The sequence below is a fragment of the Theropithecus gelada genome, chromosome 13 (assembly GCF_003255815.1).
Source record: "Theropithecus gelada isolate Dixy chromosome 13, Tgel_1.0, whole genome shotgun sequence".
NCBI lineage: Eukaryota > Metazoa > Chordata > Mammalia > Primates > Cercopithecidae > Theropithecus > Theropithecus gelada.
The window spans coordinates 10791345-10811854 of NC_037681.1; the positions used below are offsets into that span (position 1 = coordinate 10791345).

Genomic DNA, 20510 nt, shown 5'->3' on the forward strand with positions numbered 1-20510 from the left:
ATTAGTTATGAGGAATTGGCTCACATGATTATGGAGGTCGAGAAGTCCCACCGTCTGCCTTCTGCAAGCTGGAGAACCAAGAAAGCCAGGGGTGTAGTTCCAAGGCCTGAGAACTGGAGAGCCAAGGGCAGATCAATGTTCTGTGTAAGCAGTCGACCTGCCTCCATCTCTGTGTTCCAGTCAATCCTGTAAGGGACTGGATGATGCATCCACAGTGGGGAGGGCCATCTGTTCTACGCAATCTACAGATTCAAATGCTCCTGTCTTCTGGAAACACCCTCACAGACACCCCCGGAGATAATGTTCAACCAGATCCCTGGGCATCCCGTGGCCTAAGTTGACACATAAAATGAACCATCACAAGGGTCAAGTTGTTTGGAGTAAGATGATTCATTCTTCCTGTCTGAAAAGAGCTTTATCTTCTTTGTTACCGCCCCCTGCTCTGGTCCCAGACAGAACAGGGTGCTGCTGCTTCTGCTTAGAGGTGTGTGTGGTGCCCTCTTCTTGCCATCACAAGCGCCTACCCCTGCATCATACCAGAACTAGACCGTAGAGGAAAAGCCCATCATACACTTGGTGTTTAGAGAGATTCCATTTGTTCTTCCTACTTAGGGGATGCAGTCACTGTGCCCATGAGTCCTGTCACTGTGGGGCAGATTCAGATGGGGTTACCCTCAGGCTCTTCTGCACTCGATGCCCCATGGCGGGTGGGGGCTACTGAATGGGCACAAGTGTCGGTGATACCTAGTAGGAAGGGAAAGGCTCCCAAAGAGAGGCCTCAGCAAAATGCTATTAGAGTTAAACGCAAAAGTGACTCGAGCTAGGGCTTGAGCTATTACTAAGATTGAATGTGGAGGCCTTGCAGGAATGGTAAAGAGTGCTCCAGGAGAGATGTTGACAAAAGGCGAAGGGAGACCATTGGTAGGCTGGAAAGAAACCCACGTTGGACTTTGTATTCTGAACGGAGGGGAGCCGTCATTAGCCATCTTGCACTTGAGATAAGATGCCATGAACTTTGCCTGGCTTCTTCCTGGTGAGACCCTTTCCTCTATGTAACTCGCCCGCCTCCCAGACCCTGTGCTAGACTTCTTCCTCTGATGAAAGCTTTTCGTAACCCCCAGACACTGTAGCAGCAGGATAGCTCCCTTGGCTTCACTCCCTGACAGTTGCCTCTGTAGATCCTGCGTAAGTCATTCCATGAAAGTGATACAGAAGTAGTCCTAGTTTCAACATCTTTAAACTCGGTTGTTTTTGAAATATAACACATTGCATTTGTGATGTGTGTTTGTGACCAAAGTTCAGAGAAAACTATAAACTGGAAATAACTCAGGTAGGGGGGAATATAAAATGTATAGTCACTTTGGAAAACAGTTTGACGCTTTCTTAAAAAACTAAATATGCATCTACCATATTACTCAGTAATTGTATTCTTGGGCATTTCTCCCAGAGAAATGAAAATTTATGTTGACATAAAAACCTGTATGAATGTTCATAGCAGCTTTTTTGTGTAGAGGTGGAAAATGAGAAGCGACCAGAATGTCCTGTCATAGGTGAATGGTTAACGGCAGCGCATCCATATATCCCCTGGAATTGTACGTCATAGGTGAATGGTTAACGGCAGCGCATCCATATATCCCCTGTCATAGGTGAATGGTTAACAGCAGCGCATCCATATATCCTCTGGAATTGTACGTCATAGGTGAATGGTTAACGGCGGCGCATCCATCTATCCCCTGGAATTGTACGTCATAGGTGAATGGTTAATGGCAGCGCGTCCATATATCCCCTGGAATTGTACGTCATAGGTGAATGGTTAACGGCAGCGCATCCATATATCCCCTGGAATTGTACACGGCAATAGATTAGGAAGGACCTGTTTATACACACTGCAGCTTGGATAGATTTTGAGGGAAATATGCTCCGTGAAAAAATTCAGTCCCAAGAGGTCATGTTCCATTTGTGTATCGTCCTTGAAATGACACAATTATAGACATGGAGAATTGGTTCATGGTTACCAGGGGTCAGCAGGTGGGAGGGAGAGAGGAGAGGCTGCAGAAGGGCGGTGTGAGGGATCCTGGTGGAGATGGAAATGCTCTATCACTTTTATCAATGCAATGTCCACTTCAGTGGAAATAGTCACCGATCATATCAATGTCAATGTCCTGATAGTGACACAATCTAGTTTGCAAGTTTTAGCATTGGAGGAATCTGGGTAAAAGATACATAGGGTCCCTATATTACTTTGTACAATTGAATTTGAATGTACAAATATCTCAAAATAAAAAATTTAATCAGGAAGAAAAAGATCTCAGGGTCCTTCATTTTGAAGCTACTACATTGTTGGACACGCTAATACCTCTGGTTCCCGCACGCTAGAATCCTTCCACCCCCACCAGCCTCGCCCAGAAGCGCACATAAGCTGCATGTGCCTAGCTTGTCTCACCCTCCTAGCAGTGCTTTGTGGGCATGTGTTGGCCCCTGCTCTGTGTGGGGGACAGAGCTGAGGGGTGTCCACATAGCCCCCATCTAGTGTAGTGGCGATTGGGGATGGGGTATGTCCCCTCTCTTAAGTACAGGGTTAATGAAGGTCAGGGGGGTTCTTGGAGCCTGTAATGAACCTCTGTACACTGGGACTCTGTGAATGAGTTTGGAAGACTTTCCATACTTACTTGACTACCGTAGATAATGATGTTCTAGTCAGTTACATGTGAGTGGTCAGTCCAGGGAAGGGGTTCAGAGCAGGACTGAGGAATGTGACAGTTGCTTTGGAGAAGGTGCTGTGTAAGCTGAACCGCAAAGGAGGAAGAAGAATGTGTGGACAGTTATCCAGACAGGGTGGCATGGGCAGTTGGAAGAGCCCAGGACATGTTCAGGAAGTGGCAGGTGGACCATTGTGGAAGTTAAGGAGAGAAGGGCCTTGCCTTCTGCCAATCAAGGGAAAGTTACCCAGTACAATATGGGGTCATATTTGGGGGCAGAGGAGTGCCTCACGAAACTCCTGAAATCACACTTTTATCAAAGTAACGGATTCTGCATTTGGCCCTGCTTATGACAATATTCAGCAAAATACTGGCCTTCTGAGAATCCATTTATGTTTTTCTTACTGCATTTGTTTTGTTTATTTTGGTGCCAAAGCAGATGCAGTAAGAGTAGATAATTGAATAGATAATTAAATGTCTTTAATACTAAAACATTGCTTAAATTGGCCAGCAAAAAATGTGCCCGCACATGTAAATCGAGTCTCTTTTATCATGTCTTTGCTTTCTATAGGGCTGGCAAAACGAGTTGGCGCCCGTCTGCTCCTGGCCTCCACATCGGAGGTGTATGGAGGTGAGTGGTGAGTAGGGGGCTCTCTCAGGGTACGCTCACTCCAGCCCTTGGTCTATTTTCATCCTGTCTCAGAAGAGTCCAGGGTTCTTTTCTGAGGAGACTCAGCCCGCCCATGCTCCTCCTGTGCACAAGAGGCTACCTGTCAGCCTCCCCGGTCGCCAAGCTCCTCTGCCCGGTGGGACAACCTCTCATTTGATCACACATCATTGGAGCACTGCACCCTGTCACCTGGCCAATAAAGACCCACCATTTATGATTCCACGGAAGTGTTTCTGCCATTCTGCTCTGAAAACACCCCAGAAATCACACTATCTTTTTACCTGTTTGGCTAGCACATGTCGTTCTTCTATGTGAGTCACGCGTGCTGCATGCCTGACCTCCCAAGAGCTCATGGGCTGGCCTTTAAAGCTTCCTGGGAGAAGAGACATGTGCTTACTGCCTCCCCTGTTGTATAACGAGTTCTGGAAGAACCTTAAGCAGGTAGTGTCAGAACACCCATGAGTTTGTTTTACCAAGCTACAGCCTCCCTCTCCTTCACTGCCTGGGAAGGAGTTGAGGAGTGGGGACCAGGGGCTGTATTTCCAATCTGTATTGATTTCTCTTCAGCCCCAAACCAGCTGGGTGTGCAGGGTTTAGGAGAACTGCTTTGCTGATGCAGCGGAAGCCAGGTCCTGGTATGATGCAATTTTTCTATTTTACATTCTTACTGTGGACGAGAGAAGGAAGTAAGAAGGCAAAATCAGAAGAAACTTTTTTTTTTTAAGTAAGGAAACTGAATGAAAAAATCATAGCAACAGAGAAATTCTTCTCAATGCAGTGATATTCTTTGTAATCTCTATGAAAAGGTAGTTCATAGTCTACGTTTTTGAAGTCCTCAGCAGTTACTAATAAAAGAGCAGAGCGTGTGCCCCTCCCTACCTGTGGGATGTGGTGTCTGTCCAGAGGAGCACAGTGACATGTTTCCCACAGCCACCCTGCTTCCCCCACTTGTCTCATTTATTATCCGCGTGTCTGACAGGAGCCTGTGTTCCTTAGGCTTCCTAAATAGCTGAGAGTGTAATTTGTGGAAGTCACCAAGTGCTCTCCTCTGACCTTGAACAACCAAAGTAAACTTTTGTGGAGCGTTTGCTTAGTGCCTTAGCCTCACAGAATGCTGGAAAGGGGAGATGATTGGAAATTATTTTTGACTCTGGATCTTTACTTTCGTGTTAACAATGTAAGTTTTCCCTGTTTTTTTCCACGGTGATTTTGTGAGGGGACTTATTTAGAAGCTTGCCGTCCTGAGCATTTCAGTCCAGACGGTGCCTGTCCAGGGACAGATGGGCGTACCCAGCCTTTTCTTTCTTGTCCTTTGTCCAATTTATGACCATCTCTTTTGGAGTGTAGCTTGCCCAGCTCTTGTCAAAGAGCCCTGGAAAAAGGTCTGAAATCAATCATCTGGTACATTCTGTGAATTTAAGTCAATGATTCTCTTCTCTCAGGAAGTATTTTCCTTAGAACTTTTCTCTCACTGCGCAGTGAGAAGTTTGCCCTTCGAAAGGGAATTTTAAACCACAGCAGCAGATACATAGACCTTTCTTTGCAGCACACTTCTGCATTGCCGCGGAGGCTGTGCTGACCCAGAGGGATCCGCTGAGCAGACATGTGGCAGGATACCTGTCTGTTTACCTCCCTGCACCTGCTCAGGCCCACTGAGTCCCAAGTCAGACTTCAGGGGTAAGATAAACAAGATGGGAATTTATAACAGTGCATCTTTTTGTCCAGATTTCATGGCAAAGACTTACACGTTTTATATCATAGTTGTACTCAAGTATGTATAAAATTCTAGGTGTACTAAATAAATTAGATGTATATTCACATTCCAGAAATATACTCGTGTGAGTAAGAGAATTTGTTACTTGTTTTCTTCCAATAGTCTCTTCCCCTGGTAGGTCTTAAAGCATGGTTGATTTATACGCTAGAAAAACAGGAATTGGGAGTGTAAAATGAGGGCTAGAAGAACAGGCTCCCATTTGCCAGGGAACACCCCATCCCTCCACCTGCCCTACAGGAGCCTCCACGTTGTCTCGTCACAGGTCCCGATGTGTTCTGCTGATGGCACGTGTCAAAGTCATCATGTTCCACAGATGCTGCGTTTTTCATTTTTTTCAATAAATACATGTTTTGCTCCAGTTATCGATTTTATAAATATAAAACAAAACCATGTATCTCTTCACATAGATTCTATTTAATTGTAATTTGCGTAGCACTCTAAAAGTGAAGAACAATTTACGGAAGAGAGGGAAAACTTAAAATTGGGAGACCTGATCTTTTACTTTTTTTTTTCCCTGTAAGTAAAATGTTGTCATTGCTTAATATCGTGTCCTACTGGAACTTAGAGAATGGACCGGAAACCTGAGGTGGCCTCTTTAATACATCTCTCCATCTCTAAATGGGTCTTTCCGAAGTTCCCTTTTGCATCATAAATATGCATTATTGATATGAACTGGAAAAAGGAAAGATGAAAACAGTCTCACTTTTCTCCCATCGTAGATCCTGAAGTCCACCCTCAAAGTGAGGATTACTGGGGCCACGTGAATCCAATAGGACCTCGGGCCTGCTATGATGAAGGCAAACGTGTCGCAGAGACCATGTGCTATGCCTACATGAAGCAGGTATTTCCCCAGGGTCTGGGCTTGCGGTTTAGGCGTGCTGAGCACCTGATCTGAGATGTAAAGTGCTGTAAAGGAATGAATGCCATGACTGATTTTGTCTGGGGATAGGTGTTTGGGAAGCTCAGTTTCCCAGTATTATAAATTAATAGTATTATCAACAGCTTTTTCCCTGTATCTCCTTATTTTAAAAATGATTTCCTAGAGATGAATTCTTGGGTTTGGAATACTGTTTTATGACTGTGAACAGAATGCTTCTTCATTGCCATTTGCTCACCAGCAGCTAAGAAGTGCCTCTTTTCCTGAAGCCTCCAAATCAATGGATCTTCGTTTTTTACTTTTCTATCAATTAAGTATAAAAATGGATGCATTATTGCTGTAATTTGAACCTCTTTAGGAATTGTTATTGATATGTATTTACATTATTTCACGCTTTCTTCATTAGTCATTGTTGTGCTGAGGTGCTTTTGCCAAGGATATTTTATGTCACAGCTTTGGTCTCCCGCATGTTATAGGAGAAATTGCTCACAGACCAACATGCTGAGGTTGCCACACTGGCCGTACTGCCGTGTTGACTCTTAAGATTTAAGCCTTCATTCTCTCAGTTCTTATCTCTGACACAGGGTGTGTGAAGCCTGCCTTGCCCACATCAGGGCAGTGCAGGAGCCAATCAACTGTGCAGAGGTGGAGGCCCAGGCATAGGATATTCCATTCATGTTCTCACTGAGTGTGTCCTTGGACTTGGGTCTGAACTTCCACATCCTCATGAAAATGCCCTCTGGTATGGTGGGACATGCAGGTAAATCAACGTGGCTGTGGAACGTTGGTCCAGGACAGGCTGTTGGTAGATGCAGTGTCTGTTTCTGGGAGCAGTGCTGTCAGGCTCAGGGTCTAGTCTGCAGGTGAGCTTGGGGAACTGTTGGCTGTGTGCTCTATAGGAGGGGAAAGTGTTGTCAGCATGGCCAGCATCCAGGAGTTTTCCTGACCATCTGTCTCAGGTCCCGGCAGAGCCCTAGTCAAGCATGTGCCAAGGGCCAGGTCACCTGCTCCTGACCTCGGATGAGAGTTTAATCGCTTTCCCTCCCCATGGTACCACAGAGGACAGGGCAATGTAAAGCCAGGTAGGCTCTCTGATGGGTGGGAGAGAATGTCAAGGACTCTCTTTCTCATCGTGTGTTTAATGAAATGCCAGCATTAAAGATCCATAAATTAACCTTATGCTATTGTTGATATTTAAACTTTACTGCTTTATTTCTTGGCCAGAAGCAGAACGAATTGCCTTTGAAGCTACTTTAGTCTGTTGGCTTACATTATCCACTTCCTCTACGAAATGCTAATCAGTTTTAGTAGGAACATACTTTCATAATTCTGGGGCCCAGAATATCTGGACTCAGAAGCTTCAGATGATCTCCCAGACACTCAGGACCACTCTGTGTGCGTGGGTACTTAGGAGTACTGACTAGAGTGTCAGGGGCACATAATTGCATTTTATTTAGAATATGTTCCAGGAGTGATATGATTCGCAACTGTTTTCTTTTGCTTTCAGTCCTATGATTGTATTTCTTACCTAGTGAATTTTTACACAGGTAAAGCTGGTGGACAAATGGGACATTTTGATTGAGCTTTTAGTTTTAATTAAATGGTTATTTGGCTAATGTAGTTGATAACTTTATGGGTATACGTATTACCTGAAGTATATGCTTGAGATAATTATGGTATTTGGTAATAATAGAGGTAGCATTTCTTGAGCACCGACTGTGTGCGAGGTAACAGTTCTAGGGGCCTGGACTCCAGCCAGGGTCTGCATTTCACACACATACTAACATTGGATCCGTTCCTGTCATCTGTGCCTGGGGGTTCAGGAAGGTAACACCTAGTAACTCTGGAACATCAGCATTTACATTCCTGCTCACATAGGTCTCGGGAGCTTAATGGCATGGGCAGCGTTGCCCTGAAATCTCTGAGTAATGTACGTGTTAGAAGTACCCCGTGTGGTCAGCTGGTTCCTCCTGCTCAAGGTAACATCCCTGACATGAACCCTGTGGAGAGGATGTCCCTGTCACTCCCTTGGCATGGTACGCCTTCTATGGAGTCACCAGGCGTGGGCCTCCCACCCTGGAGTCCCCAACAGACAGTTGCAGAATGGCTGCAAGAGTCACTTCTGTGGCCAGGTTCACAATGTAGTTCACACAGGTGCTGTGGGTTCTTCATGTGGGAACCACACTTGCGGCTTTCCGTCACACCGGGAGGCTTGAGAATTGGCCCACGGAAGACAGGTGCAGCACTTTCTAGGAAGGAGAGTGTGGAACTTGGGGTCTTGGCCAACAGGTCAGTGATCTGTAGTTTCATTGGGGCTCACACTCTACTTAGCACATGTGCTGAGGGTTTGCATCTGCTCAGGTAAGAAATGGCACCAAGGAAGGCCCACTTCTGGTGGCACATTGAGGGGGGCACGGAAGCAGGTGTGAAGCAGGTGTGATGTTGCCACCCTTCCCCACGGACCCTACCCATTCCCACTGTGCGGTCATTATGTCAGGGAGTGACTGTGCCCTTGACCCTAGGGGTGCTGGGGCCCTGTCCAGTTCTGGTGGCTGCGAGGCAGACAGCAGGAGGTTGTAGTTTCCTGACGAGGAAGGAGTGACGGGACCAAGAGCAGTGAGCCTGTGAGGGTCACTGTGGTCTTGCCTGAGTTCCAGGAGGCCTGTGAAGAAGGTGCCATGTGTTCTTCCCACCTTCCGTCCCATTGTTCATGTTGTAAATGTTGTGCTCCCTTGTAGGAAGAGCCATGGGTCCAAGACCACAAGCCCCTCTGGGCCCTAAGATTGGTACCCAAATACTCACTCCCACTTTTGTCTGAATGGGTGCTGAGGAGGGAGGAAAATGGTGCCTTTCCTCTCTGCGCGTAGGAGCAGACACCGCACAGCTGAGACAGGTTTCAGTTCCTGCTATGGCAGGATATTTTGCCAGGTATAGAAAAATAAGAGAATACTGATTAAGCAAGAAAAAAGAGAAATTGCTATGCATAATCCCAGCTAGAGACAAACATAAGGGGGAAAATTTTAAAAAACAACCACCACTATGTGAAGACTGTGAGAGATATAAAACGTTCGGATGAAGACGTTGAGATGGTTCTTTAACTCAGGATTTTGTGACAGCTGGCAGCAAGGGTGGGTCCAAGCACCGCCTGCCACATTGGGTCTGAACTCTGTCCATGGCCTGGTCTGGGGCAAATCACTGGACCTCTTTGGGGCAACAACTCCAACGGGATTGTTATTTTCTGGGACTATGACTGTGTTCTGAGCACAGCGGCCTGCAGGGCATTGTGCTTTTCGGACGTGCCCCTGTCTGGAGGTGACATTGTTTGAGGATGCTCTGCATGCGTGCTGTGGGTGTTGCGAGAGAGCAGGAACTGGGAGCTGGAGTGCCTGCTGCATGCTCAGCCTCTGTTAGGGCCCAGTCCGTTTAATCTCAGTGAATTCCCTGCAGTCCCCTCTGAGGTGGGAGTGGTTAGCCCATCGCACAGATGGGAGGATGGGCTCCAAAACTGGTTTCTAGGTCCCTAGCCCATAAGTGGGGCTGGGACCCTCAGCTGGGTACCTGTGGGGCCTGCTCCTCCCCACACTCCCTGGCTATCCCTGCAGGCTGAAGCAGGTAAGGAAGAATGAGTGAGCAAGAGGAGACCATGCAGCTCCAAGTCCAAAGGTGCCAAGGCTCCTTTGCAGCTCGCACAGTCATGGGACAGTGCCCAGAACGAGTGGTTCACGTGCCTGCGCTAGCGTCACCCCTGCACCTCTTAGCTGGGAGATTCAGCAACGGGAGCTGCACTGTGACCTTGTCAGTTTATAGTTCTAAACGTGACCTTTTCAGATACTTTGGTGGGAAAATTTAAAACTTCGTGTTGGCCGGGCGCGGTGGCTCAAGCCTGTAATCCCAGCACTTTGGGAGGCCGAGACGGGCGGATCACGAGGTCAGGAGATTGAGACCATCCTGGCTAACACGGTGAAACCCCGTCTTTACTAAAAAATACAAAAAACTAGCCAGGCGAGGTGATGGGTGCCTGTAGTCCCAGCTACTCGGGAGGCTGAGGCAGGAGAATGGCGAGAACCCGGGAGGCGGAGCTTGCAGTGAGCTGAGATCCGGCCACTGCACTCCAGCCTGGGCCACAGAGTGAGACTCCGTCTCAAAAACAACAACAACAACAACAACAAAACTTCGTGTTAGGATTTATGCTGTCTGGAGACAAATGAAAAAATCAAGCAGGATGAACCAGGTGGAATAGTACATCTGGCATATTTTTAATTCATTATTTTAACAACTTTAATTAATTTCTTATACATAATAACATATCCCCTCTTAAGTATAAATTGTCATTTTATTGTCAAGATGCTATATAGTATGTGGATATGTCTTACTCTGAGTAATATGTAAAGATTGAAAATATAAACAAGATAGAGGTAGGAAAAATTTTTTTATAGAAAAATTTCTCTTTTCCTAAGGATTCTCTTCTGAGTTTCTTTTAATGAATGAAATTTCCTAATGTATTCAAAATAGAATTTTACTTTCCAGAAAAATCTACCACACATCCCTTAGAAAAAGGGAAACTCCCTGGAATATTTTTTCGTGGGATGGAGTGAGATGGAGGCTGGGATCAAAGGGCAGAGCTTCTCCCGAATGGTTTGAACTTGCCAGGGAGGAATTAAATTGCCGCCTCTGCATGCATTTGGACGCAGTGGCTTGATAAATGTGGGGGCCTCCCCTGTAGGCTGCGGTCAGTGCTTAGTGTGCATTTGAGTTCATCGCCCCCTCATGAGTCTGACTCTGAGGTCTGTGGCCCACCCACTGGGCTGGATCTGCAAAACAGGCCACCATTCATAAAACCAGCAAATGGCAGAGTGGAAAGAAATCATACTCAGAAATCACCTAGTCTAATGGCCCTGAAGGTGTGGTTTTATGTTAGTTCCTGGCATCAAAGTACTTTTGAAAAAGTCAAAGAGTTGGTATATATATTCTACCTGAGTTGAAAAAAAAAAAATAAGCAGCCAAACCAGGTGCAGTGTTCCATGGGTAGGACTGACACCCCAGGGGGCCTGTCCTGTCCTCTGGATCTGCCCAGTAGCAGTTTGGCTTCCTGGCCCTGTGACTCACTCATTGGGTGCCTGCTGGCCGCATCCCACCTGTCCCACCTGGACACTGGCAGAGTGATATCCACGCCTCCTGGCCTGCTGCAGAGCAAACCTCAGGAAGGTCAGCTGATTGTTGATGCTGAAGCAGGAGTGCTGAGGAAGATGGCCAAGCAGTTGCAGACACACCCCTCCCAGACCCCCTTCCTCAGCCACCCCCTTGAGTCAACTTGAACCTTTTAGCACCTTTGAGAATCGTGCTTCAGCACAGTGAGCTCTGCAGTTCTGCAGTGGCCTTAGTCTTATCCACAGGTAGGGAGCAGAACCCGAGATATATGCATGACAGGCCCTAGGGGAGTTGGGGGTTCGGCCCTCACAGCCTGACCCTGTTGCTTTAGGGATGTGCACGTAATTCTCCAAGGGAAGCGTCAAAGAGAGTCTGGGCTGCTGTACCTGGGTGCACTTCCTGGCATTTCTCCATCCTGTTCCCTACAGGTGAGTATGCCCAGGCACCTCCTTCAGGACCTGCTCCCACTATGCAGTGCTCTCTTCCACCTTCTATCACTAGTACCTTACTAGTACCTTCCGTCAGCGAATATAGTGATCATGTCACAGTGTTCAGTGGCTTGATATAGCACAGAAAGTCATCACTTAACAGCATCAGTGGGTTCTTGGAAACCGCTACTTTCAGCAGAAGGACATAGAACAAAATCAGCAGTAGCACAGGCTAGTTGCTATAAACAAGAGTTAAGTTCCCAGGCGTATTTCTGGTCACAAAACATCACCAAAATTCTAAATAAAGACTAAAACACTTCTGATATTAAGGATTTGAAATAAATGTGAGCCATCCACCTAAGGAAGACAAATAAAAACAAGATAATTATTTGCAGGGTCTCAGGTGGCCAGAGACTGTCGCAGCAGCTCCAGGTTCCAGGCAGGAGCCTGCCCTGGACAGGATGCCACCCTCTCACAGGGCATACTCACTCACACTGGGACCACTGGAACAGCCCACTTGTCTGCCATACACAGCTTCGGAATGTGACAGGAAACCAGAGTACCCGGAGAAAACCCACGCAGACGTGGGGAGAGGAGAACGTGCCAGCTGCATGCAGACAGTAGCCCCAGCCAGGAGGTGCTTTTGTTTCTCATCAGTGTTATCATGAAATGATATTGTTTGGGGACCTGTTGTACTCTCCATTACATTTTAAAAGAAACTTTGAGGGAGAACCCATGTGTCGTGAGCAGGGCAAACAAGATCAGACATAACCAGGTCCATGAACGTTTGTGTCTTTCCACAAGGTCAGGCTTTTATTGATACTGTTTCCATCATAAAATCCATGTGCTCTATGCAGTGTCCAAGGAGGGACTTCTTAGTACTTTCCATGCACTCGGTAATCAGAGCTATGGTCACACGGGCTCAATCCGCTCCACAGGTCAGTCAGTACTGCAAACCATACCTAGTAGTATACTTAATATAGAAATGTTTAGATTAAACATTCCACATCAAACAGAGTAACATTTAACATTGAGAGATAAGGGGAGAGGAAAAGGGGTTAATGAACCAGTCCAAGGACAGTGACATGGACAAGGAGAGGGTCCTGGGCTTATCTGGACGCACAGCATCATCTTGCATGGAAGAGCCCTTGATTTGGCGGCAGATGCTGGGTGCTGATCATGAGTGACAGCAAGGTGGAGCCTGTCAAGATGGCCATCTCGAGTTGTAGAAGTCCTGTTCATTATGGCCCTTGAGCCCTTTGGTGAGGACGACAGTAAAGGGTTATGCCCTTAATCTGGTTGGGAGTTGTCTCTGTTGATTACGCAAACATCTAGACCGTGTTGGTTGGATGCCTTTTGAAATGTGAAATGGAGTCATTTTCTAAGATAAAATCACTTATGTCAGAGGTGCTCTGTACACCGTGTAATCCCTGCTGGTAACATTTCTGTCCTTAGGAGATATCTGGGGAGGGAGGAACCCTGTACCTTCATTATTCCTCTTGGATCACCTCTTGCTTCTCGGGCCTGCTGTTAGTTGGCTCCATGTCTCCGGACCTGCATACCCAAGCCCTCACTCCTCTCTCAGCTGCTACGAATGAGGCAAGGAGGCGTTTGGTGCCAGCTTACACTGTTCCAACCTAGCTGGTGTTTCCAAAGGGCCTTTGGGAGCCTCAGCCTGTCCCTTACAATCCTAGCGTCCTGGTGGCAATGTGTGTGAGCTATTCCACACGTGGTCACCGTCACTTCAAGGTAAATTAGTGTCATCAGAAAATTGGGGACCGAGGTCAAGGGCAATTACTGGGTTGATAACCATCCCTTGGAGGTAGATAGTAATGATGGCAGTTTTCAAAACGGTTTCAGTGTTTTAACTCCTGTGTTGTAGGTAGAATGGATATTATTGTCCTCATCTCAAAAGATTAGGATCTTAAGTCTTAGAAGCTGAAGTGACTTCCTCGGGATAATGAATCCCAGGATGGGATGAGGCCATCCAGACATTCCAGCCTGCACCCTGTGCAGGGCCCTCAGCATCCATCCTCTCTGAGTTTCCGTTGGTTCTATGTTGGCGCAGCTTAGGCTTGTAGGAGTTGTCTTGACCTTCCTGATGCTTGGAGCTGTCCATGACTCATGGGTCATCACAGGGGACGGAACCACAGAGCATAAAGTGAAACCCAGCCGTGCCTAGGGATGAGTCAGCAGTTAGCTTTCTGACTGACAGCCTTGTCTATGCTCAAAGGCACCAGCTCAGTGTCAGCAGGGCCTGACCACTCGCAGACAGAACATTGTGTGGGAGTCAGGGGTTCATGAATGTGTTTGCTTCTTGGTCCTTCAGAGGTAGGCTCTCCCTTAAATGAGACAGTGTTGCCTGCTGTGCCCTTCCTGGGTTTTCAGCCTGGCTCTTCCCTTCTTAGGAAGGTGGCTTTGGGTCAGACCCTGGACCTCTCCTCAGCTCTGAGATGAGGAATAACTATACCTTTCTCCAAGCCATGCATGTGGGTGACAACTGAACTGCCACCATGAACAGTGGTGTCGGCACCCACCGACTGTCCCCCCGCCTGCCCACATGGTCCCACCGTGAGGACCAGTGGGAATGAGGATTCAGCAGCAAGTGGACTGTCCAGATTGATTGGGGGTCACCTTTGTATGAAGGCCAAGGGTTCCTTGAAGCTACCTAGAAAGGGATAGATGGGCACGCAAACTCCAGAAGACGCCATCCTCCCAGAGGAGAGAGCTCTTCACTGGAGTGAGCCTCGGCTTCCTGTCTATTTTATGTAAGGAGTTTCGGCTTCATGAGTAGCTCGTCTTACTGGTGTAGACCGGCCCTGAGAGCTCGCGTTCTTAGAAGTGTTGTTGCGCTCACAGCTATTGCACCTGTGTAGAAGGGCTGCCCTCTGTTGCTGAACCATTACAGACCCAAATAGAAGAGCCACAGCAAGCAAGCTTGTTTATGGGTTGGCCAGTTCATGTCTGCTCATCCTAATGAGGCCACGTTCTGGAATGTTGTTTTGTGGAAAGGGAAGGTCAAGAAGATAAAAGCATTTGATTTGCTGCTAATTTTGCCTAACCCATTGAGCTTTTCCCCTGCCAGGCACATTGGGTTACTGTAAATGTGCTGAGGTTTTCCCAGTCTCTTCCTAGAATAAAGCCACATCCATTCACTTTGGTTCTTTCCTCATCTTATCAATGAAATGCAAGTGGGTACTTCTGAGTTATTTTCTGTTGAGAACAGCATCTCTGCTCCCCCACTCTTTTTAATACACTCATTAGTTCGGGGGGTTGATTTATTCTTGGACTTAGCTCATATCTTTGTAACTGAGTGGCTCCTGTGAAGTATTACAGTGTATTGCTGGGAAGAATTAGCACTAATAAAGCACTCTGGCTTCTAAAAGTTAACTGTGTGCTTCTATGCCTCCCACCCTTTTTCATATCACAGCACACGTAAAAACCTGCCCGGGTTTGTGGAACACCCTAGGGAAATTGACAAGGCTGCTGTGGGCTGAAGTGGCAGCCATGTCACTCCAGCCACTGAGAGGGCTGGTGGGGCCGCTGGGGCTCACGCCTCATGCCCTTTAACTCGCTATACTGGTGGAGACATTAAAGTAAGCCTTGTTAGCTAAGGGTTTGTTGGATTCCCACTCCCAGCCCATGCCGGCCTAAGGTGTTGATATAAATTGAAAAAAGAACTGTTTCAGCTGGTAGTGATAACTGGCACCCAATACAACCACTGGGCCTGTGCTTCCGTGTCAGAACACTGAGGTGATCAGGTGACTCCTTTCCCAGTCTCGCTGTGACCGAGTCGGTGGCCTGCCTGGGCAGTGAGCAGTGGAGCAGGAACGGCAGACATATGGGCACGGTGAAAAGCAGGAGCCCCAGGTCCTCATGCCCGAGGCTCCCTGCTCTCAGATGTCCAGAAAGTGCACGGTTGTTCGGCAGGGAATCAAATGTTAGATACATATATACTGTAAAAGCCCACTAATTCAGAGTTTGTGATAAAAATATTTAATTTTTCCATCCATGGCAAAGCGGTCTGTGAAATAATTAAACATGATCATTTAGAACAGGCTTTTGTTATTCAGATATGCACTTCCCCGATTGCATATTTGAAAACAGCTTTTCTGGATTACAAAAGTAATACATGTTTATTGTAGTAAAAATAGAAGCATTGAAAAATACGTAGAAGGAAATGAACATAGAGATGAAAATGAACAGGAGGGATGACGGTTTTAAACAGTGGCAGTATGTTTCTCTTTCCAGGCCACTAGCTAATAACCTATACTGGGCACTAAGTTGTATTTAGTTTTTCACTAAAACGGATGTTTTTCAGTCAAACAGATTGGGAGTGTAGGTGCAAGGTCACTCAGTAAGAATGTTTCTGTGTCCCCTTTTCCTGAGATAGAGAGCCTTCTTTTATTTCTCCCTAGCTATTAAATATTCATTGACATCCAAATCTCTACTGAGTGATAAATTTGCACAGTATATTATGTGAAAAAGATTAGAAAAGCATATTCATAACATGATCCCATTTGGGAAAATATGTATTTAACTGGGAAAAAAATTTATATAAACAAAAGTTTTTTGATCCTTGCACTGTTTATCTAGCTGGTTTTCTACCAAAATACTAATGCTGATGGCCTTTCAGTGGCGAGATCTGGGACAGCTTTGACTCTCTTTGATATAGCCCTGTGTGGTCTCCTGATTGGTTTATAATGAGCACATTGTGGAATCAGAACAAAAAAGCCATTTCCATTTTGAAATGGAAAGCAGAACGTTTCCTGAAAGGCTTTGCATGCAACACACTGGAAATGCAAAGTGATCACATGGACCACGCAGGGGGGCACGCCTGACCTCCTCTTCTCTCTGTTCCAGGAAGGCGTGGAAGTACGAGTGGCCAGAATCTTCAACACCTTTGGACCACGCATGCACATGAATGATGGGCGGGTGGTCAGCAACTTCATCCTGCAGGCGCTCCAAGGGGAGCCGCTCACGGTAGGTGCTGGCCTCGGCGTAGGGAACACATTACAACCCAGATCAAAGTCAGCTCACAAAGGATGAGGGACGAGTGCATCTCGGTTCAGGGATTGACACTTCTCAAGCTGCCATGTCGTGTTTGTGTTCATCCCCGCTGCCCTCCACTAGGGGGAAGGCAGGCACGGGGACAGAACCCAGATGCATGACTGCTCCACATAACTCGAGTCGCCGTGCCCTCCATGGCCACTGAGGTCTCTGCCCATGCCTCCAGGTCTGCCTGCCTGTACCAGCCGGCCTGTGAAGACCTTCCCCGACATATTTTTGGCCTGCTGGCTGTAGCCAGAGGTGTGCCTGTACTGGGTGTCCTCGGATGACCAAGAAGCCTGGACTGGTAGGGTGAGGAGGTGAGCCGCATCTGGTCAGGCTGGGCCGTCACCTTGACAGTGCCGGCAGGCCCTCAGTACCATCCTCTACTGGCCACCCTCAACCCAGGGAAACTTCTGGAGCCAGCAGAGGTCCCAGTGATCTGTGGTCGGTGGTCCGAGTGTGTGGCAAGAATGTCTGTGCCGACAGTGACTGCTTGGTACCCTCGGATACCATCTGGGGTCAGGGTGGGCTGCTCATTCCAGACCTGTCCCCACAGCCCTCTGGCCTCCCTGGGAAGGAGCGACCCAGGCCTGCCTGGTGAGAGGCTCTGCCGGCGTGTTTGGTTTTGCTAATCCTCCCTCCCACCCCCACCTCCCCTGCCACTCCTCTTCATGGTTATCTGCCCAGGCTGCTTTGCTCTGATCTGTAGCCTCCTAGAGCCCTTTGCAGCGTGGCATTTAGTGGGACTCAGGAGTCGTTTGCATCCTGTTACTCTGAAAATCCTGTAGGATGGTTCGTTATCAATGGAGTGTATTCCAGGGGGAAGAATTAAAGCTCTTTGTATTCTGTGTAGTATATATGCGCCTACCCATTGACCAGTTGGTCACGTTAGCTCACTCTTCTGTCCCGTGATCTGCAGGTGACATTACTCACCTCCTTTTTCAGGGGAGGATGCTGGAGCACAGAGGTTATATGAGTTGCCCAGGCTTAGGTGGCCACACAGTGATAGCCTGGGTTTGAAGCCAGAGCCCCCGCTCTTCATGAGCGTTCTCCGTGGTGCGCATATCTCCTTGTCTGTGTTAGCTGCTCCGCTGCCATTGTAGAACCAAAAGCCTAGCCTGTTACACAGTGGGATGGCTCCCTGCGGGCAGCTGCATCGTATAGCTGAGTTTCGCTGAATGCATTCCAGGGAAGAGGTGAGTCCAAACTCCAGCTTCAGGCTCCCAACAGCCCATGCCAGTTCTCCCACGTCCCCCTGTCACTAAGTGGTATCTTGGTGCCCCAAATGGAGGCTCTGTGACCACACATGGCTCTTCTCCTTCCTTCACTGCACAGATCCACCAGCACATCCTAATAGCCGTGTCCCACCCAGGTAGATCCAGACTTCAGTCCCTGGTCTACACTGCTGCCGCCCCACCCCTATTTATTGCCATAGGCTTGGAGCCACTCTCATTCTCCCTGTCCTGTGTACTCTCAACCCCGCAGCTGGAGGGAGCCTTGTAAAGAGAGGTCAGAAGCTCGAGTGGCTTTGCAGCTCCAGCAGAGCATGGGATGCGGCCCTGTTGCCTCCGAGCCTTCCCTCAGGCCGGGCTTCCTTGCTCCCTTGCTCCTGCCTGTCCCAGGAGCGTCTTGCTTTTCTTCCAGGCATTCTTGTTCATTCATTCTCTCCTTAAGGGAAACTTCTCGATGCTTCTCTGCATTATGGCAGCAGGCTGGTTACCATAACCATGTTAATTGTCTTCACTGTCCTTGTAACCAGCTGAAATACGAATTTTACAGCCCCAATCCCTGTTAGTATTAGTGTATGCTCTTCAAAACCAGGAACTTTGTTTCATTCATGGTTGCATCCCCGGCTCCCAAAAGACCACCAGGCACATGGGCGCAGGAGAGAAATGTTGGGTGGACTAGTTACTGGGTTGTAGTGGCCGCTTTCCTTTATGGTAAGTGAAAGTGGTGAAACTTCCTGTCATCTCGTGTTCCCCTCTTGCTGCTGCTTGGGGTTCTGAGGAGCTCGTGCTATGCCCTGCGAACCCCTTAGTGCACCTGATCAGTTGAGAATTCCATGTCTGAGGACAGCCTGGTGCCTTTTTAGTGACTGTTTAGAAACTCCCTCATGCTGTGAGATGAGAGCTGCTTTGTTTGCAGAGTAAACTGTGAAAGCCTCCAAGAAGCAACTTGATTTAGTGCCTCCTTGGCAGCAGCCAGGGCTCCCGGTGTCCCCTAGCCACCCCAAGAATGCCTGCATTGTTGGCAGAGGTGATAATTCATGTGTTGTCTTCACACCGAGCAAGCTTTTGTGCCAGAGACAGAAGGGAGAAGATCTCTGGAGCCGTCCCTGACTGCAGTTAATCCAGAACGTGGCGGGCTTCAGTCTCTGTGGGCACCTTCTGGTGGCAGGAGGCAGAAGTCCCGAGGGAGGCCTTTCAGAATGTGTTTTTGTTTCCTTTGTCACACAGAATTCTGTTTCCCAGCAAGAATTTGATGAAGTCACTGACTTCATTCTTTTCTGTCCAGTTGAGATACCATGCCTTGCTCTTGTCAGACGGCTCTATGGAGCGGTCTGGGGAGAGACTCACAGGCCTGCCTCAGCCAGCCTGTCTTTAGAAACACTCAGTTTATTGAGGAAGGGAAATTAGGAGGTGTGTCCACCTATTTCCTTTTCTGCTACATTTCCAACAAGTCACTTCCGAGATGAAGACCTCTTCGGGGTGGTCGGAGACGGCTCAGTGTCTCGTCCCCCCTTTCCAAGCGGGATGGGCGTGATTGCTTACCTTGCAGCTGTGTTTTTGAGCAGATTCCTCATGCCTGTCTTAGCATCTCACTCGCTGCTGTACCAGATGCCTGTGAGGAGGACTCAGGGAGTATGTCACTAGGTTAAGTGCATCATACATCAAAGCTATATTTTAAGTGGAATCATGTAGAAGTTCAGCCAATTTTGCATCTCAGCTTAGAAAATAGATGAGTATGGTTCAGGTAGAGCTATTGTCCTACGTTTATTTTCGAAGAGACTTTGGCCCACAGTTCAGCAGCACATTCACAGGAGGGGTTCACTCTGCTTTCCACCTTACATGATTTTTCCCAGGTTTGGATTTGCCCAGGACAGGTCAGACGTGGCAGAATTGGGGTTTGAATCCAGTTCTATATCATTTTAAAAGCCTTGCTATTCTTCCAAAGGGAAATTTTGGAAAAATCATACTTCTAAGACCAAGTCAAAGCTGGTATGATGTTTAGCCTTTTTACTGATATTGTGGTATGTTAAGTGATTCTTACATTGGGCCTTTGTGGCAGAGGGCCATAGGATTCGTTAAACAGTTACTAAATGGTACTAAAATATGGTGAGGAAGACTTTATTCAGGACCATCATGACAGGAATACGGATCACTGCAGTGGGATTTTTCAGGGGGAGAGAGACTGGGATCAACTCCAAATACAGTACAGGCAAGCAGGATTTTCAGCCAACGAGCAGGGAGGAGATGAGTGGATGGAAAATGATTAAGAGGAAGCCTCAGAGGTAAAGAGGATTCTATCTAAACCAATCTAACAGGATTCTTGCTGATGACAGGCCAGGGTGATCGGACACACTCTGGGGGATATGAGGAGTGAGGAATGTGAGATATCGAGGGTGAGGGTTTCTCTAAACTGACTTAGCAGGGTTCTTGTTAAAACTAGATTTTACAAGGAAGTGCACAAATGGGCCTAGGAGAAGGTACTAGAGCCTGAATGAAGTTTGGCCAAGCAAAGAATCTTTGTCACATCTTAAACACATAAAGCACAGCAGCTGAGGACATTGCCAAGTGATCATGAGAGCTCCTTGCTGCTCCTCACCCCCGGCTGGTCCTCTCCCCTGTTGGTGACTCCTTGA

At 47.6% G+C, this 20510-nt stretch overlaps 1 protein-coding gene across 4 annotated transcripts in view; it reads left to right on the forward strand.

Annotated features, from left to right (window-relative positions):
* The window catches only part of UXS1 (UDP-glucuronate decarboxylase 1), a 95163-nt gene that overhangs the window by 59228 nt on the left and 15425 nt on the right, over positions 1 to 20510 (forward strand). For all 4 annotated transcript variants that reach the window (XM_025353809.1, XM_025353808.1, XM_025353810.1 and 1 more), the window contains 3 exons: positions 3271 to 3330; positions 5863 to 5984; positions 16460 to 16579. In XM_025353809.1, coding sequence (XP_025209594.1) covers positions 3271 to 3330; positions 5863 to 5984; positions 16460 to 16579 — 302 coding nt within the window. The remainder of the gene's footprint in view (positions 1 to 3270; positions 3331 to 5862; positions 5985 to 16459; positions 16580 to 20510) is intronic.